Source organism: Narcine bancroftii, chromosome 3, assembly GCF_036971445.1.
Source record: "Narcine bancroftii isolate sNarBan1 chromosome 3, sNarBan1.hap1, whole genome shotgun sequence".
NCBI classification, from domain to species: Eukaryota; Metazoa; Chordata; class Chondrichthyes; order Torpediniformes; family Narcinidae; genus Narcine; species Narcine bancroftii.
The window spans coordinates 2,866,251-2,880,628 of NC_091471.1; the positions used below are offsets into that span (position 1 = coordinate 2,866,251).

At 51.7% G+C, this 14,378-nt stretch overlaps 1 protein-coding gene across 5 annotated transcripts in view; it reads left to right on the forward strand.

The window, feature by feature from the left end:
• Positions 1–330: 330 nt before the first annotated feature.
• LOC138756937 (zinc finger protein 638-like) overlaps positions 331–14,378 on the forward strand; it is a 128,427-nt gene continuing 114,379 nt past the window's right edge. For all 5 annotated transcript variants that reach the window (XM_069923396.1, XM_069923397.1, XM_069923398.1 and 2 more), the window contains exon 1: positions 331–545. In XM_069923396.1, coding sequence (XP_069779497.1) covers positions 346–545 — 200 coding nt within the window. In that variant the 5' untranslated portion in view covers positions 331–345. The remainder of the gene's footprint in view (positions 546–14,378) is intronic.

Here is a 14,378-nt window from a genome sequence, read left to right on the forward strand (position 1 = left end):
CTGCTCCAGAGAGAAAAGTCCCAGCTCTGTTCACCTTGCCTCCTCAGACTTGTTCCCCCAATCAATCCAGGAAAAGTTTTCCAATGAGTGAAGGAAATCTCCTCCCCTCCCCCTTCCCCCCATCCCCCCCCCTCCCCCTTCCCCCCATCCCCCCCCCTCCCCCTTCCCCCCATCCCCCCCCCTCCCCCTTCCCCCCATCCCCCCCCCTCCCCCCCCTCCTCCCCCCCCCCCATCTCCCCCCCTCTCCTACTCCCCTACCTTCTTCATTTTCCAACACACTGAGACGGCGCAGATTGACCCTTCCTTCTCCTGACAGGCAGGGTTGGCCCCAGGTCGAGGGGCCGAATGGCGGTCGCCGCGCAGGCGCAGTTGGGAGCCTATCCGTCGGCCGGATCGGCGATCGACTGTGGCGCCTGCGTCACGGCCGCCGTCGCGAGCGCTGCGGCTGCGTTCGATTCCGAGCCCTTGCGCGGGCGGCAGCGGCCGGAGGAGCGGGTGCGGAGAGAGCGCGGCGTCGTGGTGTCGGCGGGAGGTGTCGGCGGGAGGTAGGCCCGGGTCGCCCCGGTCCCACCCCGGGGGAGAGCGGCGCGGCGTGGGGAGAGAGGGCCCGGCGGACGGGCCGGACACGACAGGAAGGCGGCTGATCTCCACGCGGCCCCGCGTCTAGAACCTTCCACAAGATGGCGGCCGGGACGGAGCCTGGGCCTAGGCCTTGGCGGGGACTAGGGGTGGGGGAGGGGGAGGTTCCCCGACTACCCCCCCCCCCCTCTCCGGCCCAGATTTTACCATCCTCATCCAGTCCCTCAATTTACTCCCCACCCAGTCTGTCCCCCCCTCCCCCACCCAGTCTGTCCCCCCTCCCCTCCCCCACCCAGTCTGTCCCCCTTCCCTCACCCAGTCTGTCCCCCTTCCCTCACCCAGTCTGTCCCCCCTCCCCACCCAGTCTGTCCCCCTCCCCACCCAGTCTGTCCCCCCTCCCCCACCCAATGTCTGTCCCCCCTCCCCCACCCAATGTCTGTCCCCCCCTCCCCCTCCCCACCCAGTCTGTCCCCCCCTCCCCCACCCAGTCTGTTCCCCCTCCCCTCCCCCACCCAGTCTGTCCCCCCTCCCCTCCCCCACCCAGTCTGTCCCCCCTCCCCTCCCCCACCCAGTCTGTCCCCCCTCCCCTCCCCCACCCAGTCTGTCCCCCTTCCCTCACCCAGTCTGTCCCCCTTCCCTCACCCAGTCTGTCCCCCTCCCCACCCAGTCTCTCCCCCCTCCCCACCCAGTCTGTCCCCCTCCCCACCCAGTCTCTCCCCCCTCCCCCACCCAGTCTGTCCCCCTCCCCCACCCAGTCTGTCCCCCCCTCCCCACCCAGTCTGTCCCCCTCCCCACCCAGTCTCTCCCCCCTCCCCCACCCAGTCTGTCCCCCCCTCCCCACCCAGTCTCTCCCCCCTCCCCCACCCAGTCTGTCCCCCCTCCCCCACCCAGTCTGTCCCCCCCTCCCCACCCAGTCTGTCCCCCCCTCCCCACCCAGTCTGTCCCCCCTCCCCACCCAGTCTGTCCCCCCTCCCCCACCCAGTCTGTCCCCCCTCCCCCACCCAGTCTGTCCCCCCTCCCCCACCCAGTCTGTCCCCCCTCCCCCACCCAGTCTGTCCCCCTCCCCACCCAGTCTGTCCCCCTCCCCACCCAGTCTGTCCCCCTCCCCACCCAGTCTGTCCCCCTCCCCACCCAGTCTGTCCCCCTCCCCACCCAGTCTGTCCCCCTCCCCACCCAGTCTGTCCCCCTCCCCACCCAGTCTGTCCCCCTCCCCACCCAGTCTGTCCCCCTCCCCACCCAGTCTGTCCCCCTCCCCACCCAGTCTGTCCCCCCCCTCCCCACCCAGTCTGTCCCCCCACCCCCACCCAGTCTGTCCCCCTCCCCACCCAGTCTGTCCCCCCACCCCCACCCAGTCTGTCCCCCTCCCCACCCAGTCTGTCCCCCTCCCCCACCCAGTCTCTCCCCCTCCCCACCCAGTCTGTCCCCCCACCCCCACCCAGTCTGTCCCCCCTCCCCCACCCAGTCTGTCCCCCTCCCCACCCAGTCTGTCCCCCTCCCCACCCAGTCTGTCCCCCTCCCCACCCAGTCTGTCCCCCTCCCCACCCAGTCTGTCCCCCTCCCCACCCAGTCTGTCCCCACCCCCACCCAGTCTGTCCCCCCCCTCCCCACCCAGTCTGTCCCCCACCCCCACCCAGTCTGTCCCCCTCCCCACCCAGTCTGTCCCCCTCCCCACCCAGTCTGTCCCCCTCCCCACCCAGTCTGTCCCCCCCCTCCCCACCCAGTCTGTCCCCCCCCTCCCCACCCAGTCTGTCCCCCCACCCCCACCCAGTCTGTCCCCCCACCCCCACCCAGTCTGTCCCCCCTCCCCCACCCAGTCTGTCCCCCTCCCCACCCAGTCTGTCCCCCTCCCCACCCAGTCTGTCCCCCTCCCCACCCAGTCTGTCCCCCCCCTCCCCACCCAGTCTGTCCCCCCACCCCCACCCAGTCTGTCCCCCCTCCCCCACCCAGTCTGTCCCCCTCCCCACCCAGTCTGTCCCCCTCCCCACCCAGTCTGTCCCCACCCCCACCCAGTCTGTCCCCCCCCTCCCCACCCAGTCTGTCCCCCCACCCCCACCCAGTCTGTCCCCCCTCCCCCACCAAGTCTGTCCCCCCTCCCCCACCCAGTCTGTCCCCCTCTCCACCCAGTCTGTCCCCCTCTCCACCCAGTCTGTCCCCCTCCCCACCCAGTCTGTCCCCCTCCCCACCCAGTCTGTCCCCCTCCCCACCCAGTCTGTCCCCCTCCCCCACCCAGTCTGTCCCCCCTCCCCCACCCAGTCTGTCCCCACCTCCCCACCCAGTCTGTCCCCCCCTCCCCACCCAGTCTGTCTCCCCCTCCCCACCCAGTCTGTCTCCCCCTCCCCCACCCAGTCTGTCCCCCCTCCCCCACCCGGTCTGTCCCCCCTCCCCCACCCGGTCTGTCCCCCCTCCCCCACCCGGTCTGTGCCCCCCCTCACCCACCCGGTCTGTCCCCCCCTCCCCCACCCGGTCTGTCCCCCCCTCCCCCACCCGGTCTGTCCCCCCCTCCCCCACCCGATCTGTCCGTACCTCCCCCACCCGGTCTGTCCCTCCCTCCCCCACCCGGTCTGTCCCCCCCTCCCCCACCCGGTCTGTCCCCCCCTCCCCCACCCGGTCTGTCCCCCCCCCTCCCCCACCCGGTCTGTGTCCCCCCCCCACCCGGTCTGTGTCCCCCCCCCCACCCGGTCTGTGTCCCCCCCCCCCACCCGGTCTCTGTTCCCCCCTCCCCCACCCGGTCTGTCCCCCCTCCCCCACCCGGTCTGTCCCCCCTCCCCCACCCGGTCTGTCCCCCCTCCCCCACCCGGTCTGTCCCCCCTCCCCCACCCGGTCTGTCCCCCCTCCCCCACCCGGTCTGTCCCCCCTCCCCCACCCGGTCTGTCCCCCCTCCCCCACCCGGTTTGTCCCCCCTCCCCCACCTGGTGTCTGATTCCCCCCACCCCGTGCCTGATTTCCCCCCCCCTCCATCCTGTGCCTGATTTCCCCTCCTCCCTAATTCCCTATATGTACCCCATCTGGTCTGTGGTTCCTCCATTCCCACCTGGTTCCTATTACCCTTCCCCTTGCAACCCCTCCCAATCCTCCTCCCGGCATCTCTCTTCCCCATCCCCCTGCTTCAAACCATGTCCCTTCTCCCCAGTCCCTCCTTGCGGTTTCTCCTCGTCCTCCACTGCTGCTCTCCCTCCCAAAATGGTGTTCCTGCTCTGAAAACCTTTCCTTCCCCCACTCAATATTCTGTTCTACCCCTTCTTCCCTTCCAATTGCTGATGTGACTGACTGATGGGAGGAATGCTTCATTGGATGTACGTAGGGCAGTCTTTGGTCTGTATTGGGGTGACTTTGGCTATTTCTGTGACCCTACCATTGCAGTTCTCTCAGGTAATCATTGAATGGAGCCCATAGCCTGGAAGGAAACCAGTTTTTGTTTTATAATCTCACCCAAAGTTCCCTCAGTGTTTGATTTTGTTTGTTTTTCACTCTGCAACACAAGCATCTTGTCCTCCTGCTTCAGTTCTGGCTGTGAAATCTCAGATGTTAACTTTCGCTAGTTGTCGAAGTTCTTTATATTTTCTTCCCTCTAGTTGTCTCTGACCTTCCTCTCTTTTATTATAAGCCTGGGATGGGTGGCGTCATGATCCAGATGCTGTTTGTTCATTGGTATTTTGGAGAAATGCAAAATGAATTTTTTCCTCTCTAAAAATGAGGTGAAGGACAGTTTGCTGATTTAATACCAGTCAATGATCCTTCCTTTGAATTTGCTGTTCATGAACATTTTAACTCTAAGCTGGCATAAAATGCCCTACAATCTCCATGTGTTTTGAACTATCAGCTTATCCCTTGAAAGGAATGGACTAATTTAATTTTTTTTTCCTCAGGGTGTATCTGAAAAGAATTTCATTGCAACTTAACTTTTCACAAATCAAATCTGTACGTTAACAAAAGCAAATCTGGTGTTATTTCTGTAATTCTGCAAACTTCATTGTCAGTGAGAGCATGGGGGGGAGAAATGAACAGTAGTGGCCAGCAGAGAGCCTGCTTGGACTGGATGCTGAAGGAAATGGGGGAAGGGGTTGGAGAAAGCAAGGAGAGAGGTGATTTATTATTGAAGACGTGAACATTTCTGGAAGAAACACGGAGGCTGGGTTTCTTGGGCCACTGATTAGAATTGAATTGGAGAGGACTGAAATGGCATTTGGGAAACTTTCCTAGGGAGTATTAGCCTGATGAAGAGAAATCTAATAGAGGCTATTGGAGCAGAGCTTCCAAGGGAAGAAGGAATGTCGAAAGGTGTAAACATTTCAGCTGAGGATGAATGACATCGATGATTGTTGGTTAAGATACAATGTTTTCTGGATTTATTCAGATTTAAATGGACCTGATCAGAATAAATGTATAAATTTGCATCTGCTCATGTCCAGAGGGTAATGAGAAATGTTTGGAAATTACATCATTAGACAATAAGATTTGTTTCATACATTCTGTGTGGCCTGGAATAGAGATCTTGTGTACTATTCCACTAGGAGCCATTTAGCAAACAGTTGGATGAAAAATTTACATCTGGAATTAGATGTCTATACTTCCTAAGAGCCAACAGTGTGAAAATCAGGTCGACAGGATCTCTGATGCAACTTCCCAAAACATTTTTGTGGAGCGGTAGCATGCATATCATTTTCTTCCCACTTTTGTCTCCTCTTGTTATTGCTTGCACACATCACTGAGCCAATGCACGAGCAATAATGCCCTTTTGATTTCCTTCTTGGTACCAAGAATTGATTTTGTTTTGCACAAGACATGCACGTTTTAATGATTCATTTTATGGAGAAGATGATGGGTCAAAAATGAGATGGACTAATTTTAACTCATTTTCAGTATCTAAGTAAATTTTATACATCATAAAGATAGAATTACTAATCGTCGGTACAATGTTCATATTCTCAATTCACAGTTGCCCTGGGTAAGATCTATCCTTTCATGCTATTTATATCCAGTGTAAAATTCAATGGTTTTTGTCACAGGAGTAGTGAAAGGTAAGTATTATAGGGGTTTTTTTAATTCCTGGGGTTTAATGGGTCTGCATTTGTACTTTGTTCCTAATGGTTAATGTGCTTTGTTTAGATTAATTCCATGTCTCCAGTCTTTCAGTTGACCTCTGGGTTTTTTGCCCTTGCTTTCCTTGAGTGAAAGCAAGTTGCAGGCCAGATAGTCAAAGATGTGATTTTCGTCTTCAGTTTAACAGTTTTTTACAAAGTAATTGAGTAGGATGAATATTTTAGAGCCTTCACTGTATATTAGAACTTGAAAATCACAAAATTAAATATTGCACATTTAAAATATTCCAAATCATCTGTGCCTCCATGAATGCTGGCAAGTCTCACTGTTGCTTTCAACCCTCGTCAAGTTGCAGTTTCAGCTGATCTGGCCATTGTCAGCGCTACTGCCTTTTTATCTGGTCGATTATTCGGCAATTTAAAATAAGTAATTTGTGTGATGGAATGAATGAGAAGATAATGAGGTTAAGCATCATCTTGAAAGTTTCAGGTCAACTGGGAGAAGAATGGAGAGTTCAGTTGGGATATGGGAGAAAGGCCTATCCAGAAATAGATTGGGTAATAAAGCAGCGCTATTAACAGGCCATTTTAAAGAAACTGGGTGAGAAATGGATGTGAGCAGGATAATGCAGAATCATTTCTTTACCCACAAAGAAAGAATGATATTTGTAGTTGGCAGGGAGCTGCTGCTTAAGGCACTTTCAGGTGGCCAATTGCCCCGCATGTAAAGCCGCATGTTTAGGCAATACGCAGCTGTTTTGAGGTCACCTGTGCAGGAGGCGCTCTTGAGGTGAGCTACGTCACCCTCCTCCAAGAGGGAGAATCAGCTCAGCTCAGTGGCTCCCCCAGCCACCTGAATGCAGCTGCCTGAAAGTGGATGTTAAAGGGTCAGGCTGCTGATCACAGCTGACACTGGGCAGGAGCCCAAGTGCGCTCAGAGCTGCAGCCTGTGCAGCTGTGTCCTTCAGGTAGCCAGCGTTGTGCTTTAAACGCTGCCACCCGAACGGCAATTTAAATGCACCTGAAAAAGCCTTTAGAGTAACTTGCTGTGGCCTGAAAAAAACACAATTTTTCTACCAATTTGGCACTGTAGAGATGGTCCAACTGGAAATCATGGATACACAGGGGTCTAGTAATTGAGACCAAGAGTTTCAAACTGCATCTTTGAGATTGGGCATAATTCTCAACCCGTTTTTTCTGTGAACTGGAATGTTTGTTCGAAGTGGTGATGGGCATTTAGAAAAACTTAAGTTTGCCATATCCAGGAGGTAATTTAGAGGACACTATGGAAGAGAGATGATTAGTCATTATGGTTGTTTGCTGACATGTTTCCTGGAACAGTTTTGCTTTGCACGAAAACAAATAATGCATCTTCTGACAAAGCACAATTATTTTGGGGAAATATCACACACTCATGAAACAAGAATCTTCATTCTCTATTTTCTGTGAAAATAAATGTTTTCAGGAATTTTTTCTTTGAGAATAATTAGCAATGCTGATTCAACTCTGCATTTGAGAAAATTTAAGGTCATTAGGAAGCTTAGAGTGGGTTAGATCATAGAACATCAGTCATTTAAAATTTCAATTGCTAGTCTATGTGAAGAAGGAACCTTAGGTGATCTGGTTACAATTCCAATCTGCAGGATGAAGTCAACTGCAATGATCCTGTAAGAATCCCATTCATTTCTCCCAATTCCTCCGTCTCATTTGCATCTGCACTCAGGATGCGGACTTCCATGCTGGATCATCAGAAATATCCTCCTTCAGACGATGTATCACTATCAACTCTGCCCTCACAAACATATCCTCCATTCCCATCACATCTGCCCTGGCCCCCCTGCATCCCCATGCGCAACAAGGAAAGGATTTCCCCTTGTCCTCACCTACCACCCCATCAGCATCTGCATCCAACACATCTACCTCTTGCCATTTCTGCCACCTACTATGTGATTCCACCCACCAGACACGTCTTCCCTGCTCCTCCCCTCCACCTTCTGTTCCCTCCATGATTCCCTTGCCACTCTTCTGTTCTCACCAATCGACTCCTTGGCACCTACTCTTGTGATCGCAGGAGGTACTCCACTTGCACCCATACCTCCTTCATTGCTACGTGGGGCCTCAAACAGTTCTTCTAAGTAACAATACTTCATGTGAATCTACAGGAGACTTCTACTGCACCTGGTGGTTTCCTCTACGTCAGAGAGACTGGGCACAGACTGGGAGATCACTTCATTCCCTGCCCCATTCTCTTGCTGATCTGTCTGTCCGTGGTCTCATGCACTGCCAGACATTGCAAATGTTCACTGGAAATTGAAGGAACTCATATTCTTCAGGGCACCCTCTAACCAGATGGTATTAATATTAGCCCCTTTCACACTACCACTGAATATGGGTTGAAACAGGCAATTTAGCGGGTCACTTATCAATAGGCCCTTTCAAGCTGCTTTGTAAAATGGGGTTAACCAGGCAGTTGGCCTGATTAGCGCCTAACTCACAAGGCAGTGAAAGGGTCTGACATGGTTCACGTCATCCAAAATCAACTGGGTCCCTGCCCTACCTTGGAGATGGTCAGGAACCCATTAATACTCACCTAGGTTGCGTCCTCCAATGGCCTGAAAGCAAAAATGCCTGACCCAGTTACTCTTGCACGCTGGCATCACAGGGAATCCCTGGCAAAAGAGGAGAAAGGGGTCTCCGCAATCAGTGGGATGGGGGGATGCTGCGGTCAGTGGGCCGGGGGTCCTGAAGTATGATGGAAGAGGAAGTGAATCATCCAAATGGTGGATGTATGCCAACCAAGCAGGCTGCGTTACCTTTGGTGCAATGCTTCTTGAGTGGTCTGTGGAATATGTGGAGAGAATTTCATACCCTCCTGACATCCCTCGAAGATATTGGAAAAGCTTTCTTAAGACTGGATGTGATGTATTGCAGATGCCACCCTTTTGCAAGTGATGTATTGCAGATGCCCCCCTTTTGCAAGTGATGTATTGCAGATGCCCCCCTTTTGCAAGTCATGTATTGCAGATGCCCCCCTTTTGCAAGTCATGTATTGCAGATGCCCCTCTTTTGGATGTGATGTATTGCAGATGCCCCCCTTTTGCAAGTCATGTATTGCAGATGCCCCCCTTTTGGATGTGATGTATTGCAGATGCCCCCCTTTTGGATGTGATGTATTGCAGATGCCCCCCTTTTGGATGTGATGTATTGCAGATGCCCCCCTTTTGCAAGTGATGTATTGCAGATGCCCCCCTTTTGGATGTGATGTATTGCAGATGCCCCCCTTTTGCAAGTGATATATTGCAGATGCCCCCCTTTTGCAAGTGATGTATTGCAGATGCCCCCCTTTTGCAAGTGATGTATTGCAGATGCCCCCCTTTTGCAAGTGATGTATTGCAGATGCCCCCCTTTTGCAAGTGATGTATTGCAGATGCCCCCCTTTTGCAAGTGATGTATTGCAGATGCCCCCCTTTTGCAAGTGATGTATTGCAGATGCCCCCCTTTTGCAAGTGATGTATTGCAGATGCCCCCCTTTTGCAAGTGATGTATTGCAGATGCCCCCCTTTTGCAAGTGATGTATTGCAGATGCCCCCCTTTTGCAAGTCATGTATTGCAGATGCCCCCCTTTTGCAAGTGATGTATTGCAGATGCCCCCCTTTTGCAAGTGATGTATTGCAGATGCCCCCCTTTAGCAAGTGATGTATTGCAGATGCCCCCCTTTTGGATGTGATGTATTGCAGATACCCCCTTTTGCAAGTGATGTATTGCAGATGCCCCCCTTTTGGATGTGATGTATTGCAGATGCCCCCCTTTTGCAAGTGATGTATTGCAGATGCCCCCCTTTTGCAAGTGATGGATTGCAGATGCCCCCCTTTTGCAAGTGATGTATTGCAGATGCCCCCCTTTTGCAAGTGATGTATTGCAGATGCCCCCCTTTTGCAAGTGATGTATTACAGATGCCCCCCTTTTGGATGTGATGTATTGCAGATGCCCCCCTTTTGCAAGTGATGTATTGCAGATGCCCCCCTTTTGGAAGTGATGTATTGCAGATGCCCCCCTTTTGGATGTGATGTATTGCAGATGCCCCCCTTTTGCAAGTGATGTATTGCAGATGCCCCCCTTTTGCAAGTGATGTATTGCAGATGCCCCCCTTTTGGATGTGATGTATTGCAGATGCCCCCCTTTTGCAAGTGGTGTATTGCAGATGCCCCCCTTTTGCAAGTGATGTATTGCAGATGCCCCTGCTTTTGCAAGTGATGTATTGCAGATGCCCCCCTTTTGGATGTGATGTATTGCAGATGCCCCCCTTTTGCAAGTGGTGTATTGCAGATGCCCCCCTTTTGCAAGTGATGTATTGCAGATGCCCCCCTTTTGCAAGTGATGTATTGCAGATGCCCCCCTTTTGGAAGTGATGTATTGCAGATGCCCCCCTTTTGCAAGTGATGTATTGCAGATGCCCCCCTTTTGCAAGTGATGTATTGCAGATGCCCCCCTTTTGCAAGTGATGTATTGCAGATGCCCCCCTTTTGCAAGTCATGTATTGCAGATGCCCCCCTTTTGGATGTGATGTATTGCAGATGCCCCGCTTTTGCAAGTGATGTATTGCAGATGCCCCCCTTTTGCAAGTGATGTATTGCAGATGCCCCCCTTTTGCAAGTGATGTATTGCAGATGCCCCTCTTTTGCAAGTGATGTATTGCAGATGCCCCCCTTTTGCAAGTGATGTATTGCAGATGCCCCCCTTTTGCAAGTGATGTATTGCAGATGCCCCCCTTTTGGATGTGATGTATTGCAGATGCCCCCCTTTTGCAAGTGATGTATTGCATATGCCCCCCTTTTGCAAGTGATGTATTGCATATGCCCCCCTTTTGCAAGTGATGTATTGCAGATGCCCCCCTTTTGCAAGTGATGTATTGCAGATGCCCCCCTTTTGCAAGTGACGTATTGCAGATGCCCCCCTTTTGCAAGTGACGTATTGCAGATGCCCCCCTTTTGCAAGTGATGTATTGCAGATGCCCCCCTTTTGGAAGTGATGTATTGCAGATGCCCCCCTTTTGCAAGTGATGTATTGCAGATGCCCCCCTTTTGCAAGTGATGTATTGCAGATGCCCCCCTTTTGCAAGTGATGTATTGCAGATGCCCCCCTTTTGCAAGTGATGTATTGCAGATGCCCCCCTTTTGCAAGTGATGTATTGCAGATGCCCCCCTTTTGCAAGTGATGTATTGCAGATGCCCCCCTTTTGCAAGTGATATATTGCAGATGCCCCCCTTTTGCAAGTGATGTATTGCAGATGCCCCCCTTTTGCAAGTGATGTATTGCAGATGCCCCCCTTTTGCAAGTGATGTATTGCAGATGCCCCCCTTTTGCAAGTGATGTATTGCAGATGCCCCCCTTTTGCAAGTGATGTATTGCAGATGCCCCCCTTTTGCAAGTGATGTATTGCAGATGCCCCCCTTTTGCAAGTCATGTATTGCAGATGCCCCCCTTTTGCAAGTGATGTATTGCAGATGCCCCCCTTTTGCAAGTCATGTATTGCAGATGCCCCCCTTTTGGATGTGATGTATTGCAGATGCCCCCCTTTTGCAAGTGATGTATTGCAGATGCCCCCCTTTTGCAAGTGATGTATTGCAGATGCCCCCCTTTTGCAAGTGATGTATTGCAGATGCCCCCCTTTTGCAAGTGATGTATTGCAGATGCCCCCCTTTTGCAAGTCATGTATTGCAGATGCCCCCCTTTTGCAAGTGATGTATTGCAGATGCCCCCCTTTTGCAAGTGATGTATTGCAGATGCCCCCCTTTTGCAAGTGATGTATTGCAGATGCCCCCCTTTTGCAAGTCATGTATTGCAGATGCCCCCCTTTTGCAAGTCATGTATTGCAGATGCCCCCCTTTTGGATGTGATGTATTGCAGATGCCCCCCTTTTGCAAGTCATGTATTGCAGATGCCCCCCTTTTGCAAGTCATGTATTGCAGATGCCCCCCTTTTGGATGTGATGTATTGCAGATGCCCCCCTTTTGCAAGTCATGTATTGCAGATGCCCCCCTTTTGCAAGTCGTGTATTGCAGATGCCCCCCTTTTGCAAGTGGTGTATTGCAGATGCCCCCCTTTTGCAAGTGATGTATTGCAGATGCCCCCCTTTTGCAAGTGATGTATTGCAGATGCCCCCCTTTTGGATGTGATGTATTGCAGATGCCCCCCTTTTGCAAGTGATGTATTGCAGATGCCCCCCTTTTGCAAGTGATGTATTGCAGATGCCCCCCTTTTGCAAGTGATGTATTGCAGATGCCCCCCTTTTGGATGTGATGTATTGCAGATGCCCCCCTTTTGCAAGTGATGTATTGCAGATGCCCCCCTTTTGCAAGTGATGTATTGCAGATGCCCCCCTTTTGCAAGTGATGTATTGCAGATGCCCCCCTTTTGGAAGTGATGTATTGCAGATGCCCCCCTTTTGCAACTGATGTATTGCAGATGCCCCCCTTTTGCAAGTGATGTATTGCAGATGCCCCCCTTTTGCAAGTGATGTATTGCAGATGCCCCCCTTTTGCAAGTGACGTATTGCAGATGCCCCCCTTTTGGAAGTGACGTATTGCAGATGCCCCATTTTGTTGCCATGGTACTTGTAGCTGGTTCTTGCGCTTGAGATCTTTGGGATGCTGGTGCAGAATTTGGCAGTGTCTCGTGTTGGAGCTGGTCCTTGCCACTAATATTCATGTCTGAATGTTTCTGGGTCTTATTGCACAGTTGCAAAGATTGTTTTTGAGGAACAAGAATGAAATGTTGGACGCTCATATACTGATGGAGAGATGGCCATTGAAGCAGAAGTGGATGAGGCAAGGCTGCTGCATGGAGGGGGATGCCGGGGCCTGCATGATTGAACTCGAATGAGCACAACCAGTATCTTCTTGGTGATGTAGGATTCCCCACCTGTTGAGACCACTTTTACAAGGGCTGCACTGATGAGGGCAGCCTCTCACCACTTCTTTGGAAACCTTTGGCTCAGTTTTGCACAGAATTTCCATGGGCCTGGTGCGAAATGGTCCTGGAGATGCCCAGACTGAGCTTAATGAGCAAATTATAGGCAATTATTTTGGAGCAGTTGTTTCTTGAGAGTTGACTGATAGGGAGATGGATTAACTTTATTCCTTTATAAAGTGTTTGGTTTTCATGGTTGTCAACATTGTGACTGGTTCCTGTACATTCAGTTGTTTCTTCATCACGGGGTAAATTGAATTTGACCTCCAGGAAGCTAAGATGGATGTCTAAATAAAAACAGAAAATGCTCGGTGGGAAGAGAAACGGGGAATGTTTCAAGTAGAAGTTCCTTTAGGTGGTGAAGGGTGTCCTTGCGCTACATGGCCTTTGGTCGTACTTGTAATACTGCTATGAGCATGTGTGTCTTCAACAGATCTTGTTACCCTCCGCCATTTGCCCTGTCTGGCCAAGTTAGTTTTAGGCTGATTTTGACGGGCACTGAACTTGGAGAGATTGCTTCTTCATATTCTAGTAAATACCTCGGACTCCAAGGATGACCTTTTGATTGTGAGCCAGTGGTTGTTGGTGGAAAGGTGAACCTTGGATTATATTTCACTGTGAGATTCAGGGTAAAGCTGGTGATATTGGCACCTGTTCATCCCAGGTATGGGATGGCTCTCCCAATCTGGACATTTCATGCTTGATCATCGACTAACTGCAGATACTAGGTGTCTGGAATGAAAAAACCGGCTTCAGTTCTAACAGAATCTTCAAGTTTGAGGATGATACAACACCATTTGGCCTCATCAGCACCAATGAGGAGGTTGGAAGGCTCATCAAAGTGCAACAACCCAAGTCTCAACATGGACAAGACAAAGGAGATTGCTGGTGGACTTCAGGAGGACCATGGTCTACCATTCTTCACGAAACATCAATGGTTCCATGGTGGAGCAAGTGGAGAGCACAAAGTTCCTTGGTGTTCATACAAATGACGACCTATCCCAGACCCACAAAACTTTATTAGTCAGGAAGGCACAGCAGTGCCCAACTTCCTAAGGAGGTTGAAGAGGGCAAGGCTACTGGTCCCCAGCTTGACAACATTTTACAGAAGCGCAATTGACGGTGTCCTGACGAGCTGAATCATTGTGTGCTGTAGTAGCTGCAAAACATTGGAGAGAACGTCAATACAGAGGGTCGCCAAAACTGTGAGATGATCACTGGAGTCTCTATTACCTCCATTGATGATATTTACCGGGAATGTTACTTAAATAGGACTCAAAAAATTATTGAGGACTCTTTCCATCCAGCACACAGCATCTTTGTCCCACTCCCATCAAAGAGGTACAGGAGCATCAAAATCAAAACTGCCAGGCTGGGAAATGTCTTCGCGCAGGATGTGAGATTAAACATCATTCAGTTACTAAGTAATTTATCCCAAACTAGTTATACTTTATATTTAAAATTATATCGAAGCGATTATTATGCGCTATGTATTGTGTGGAAGGAGAACAGGGGAGGCAACAATTTCAGTTAGAAAGATCAGAGATAGTGATGGGTGGAAAGATATGATTGGCCATGCTGTACAGCAAGTCACCTGAATGATTGTGTGGGTGGACGTGTGTACACTGTGCTTTGGATAAACATTGTTTTGTCTGGTTGTACATGTAGAGTCAGATGATGACGAACTTGGAAAAAAATGTTGGAAACACTCAGGCTGCATTTGTACAAAATGAAACATTTCAGCTTGAAGACCCTCGGTCAGGTTGACAATGTCATTTTCTCTTCTGCTCC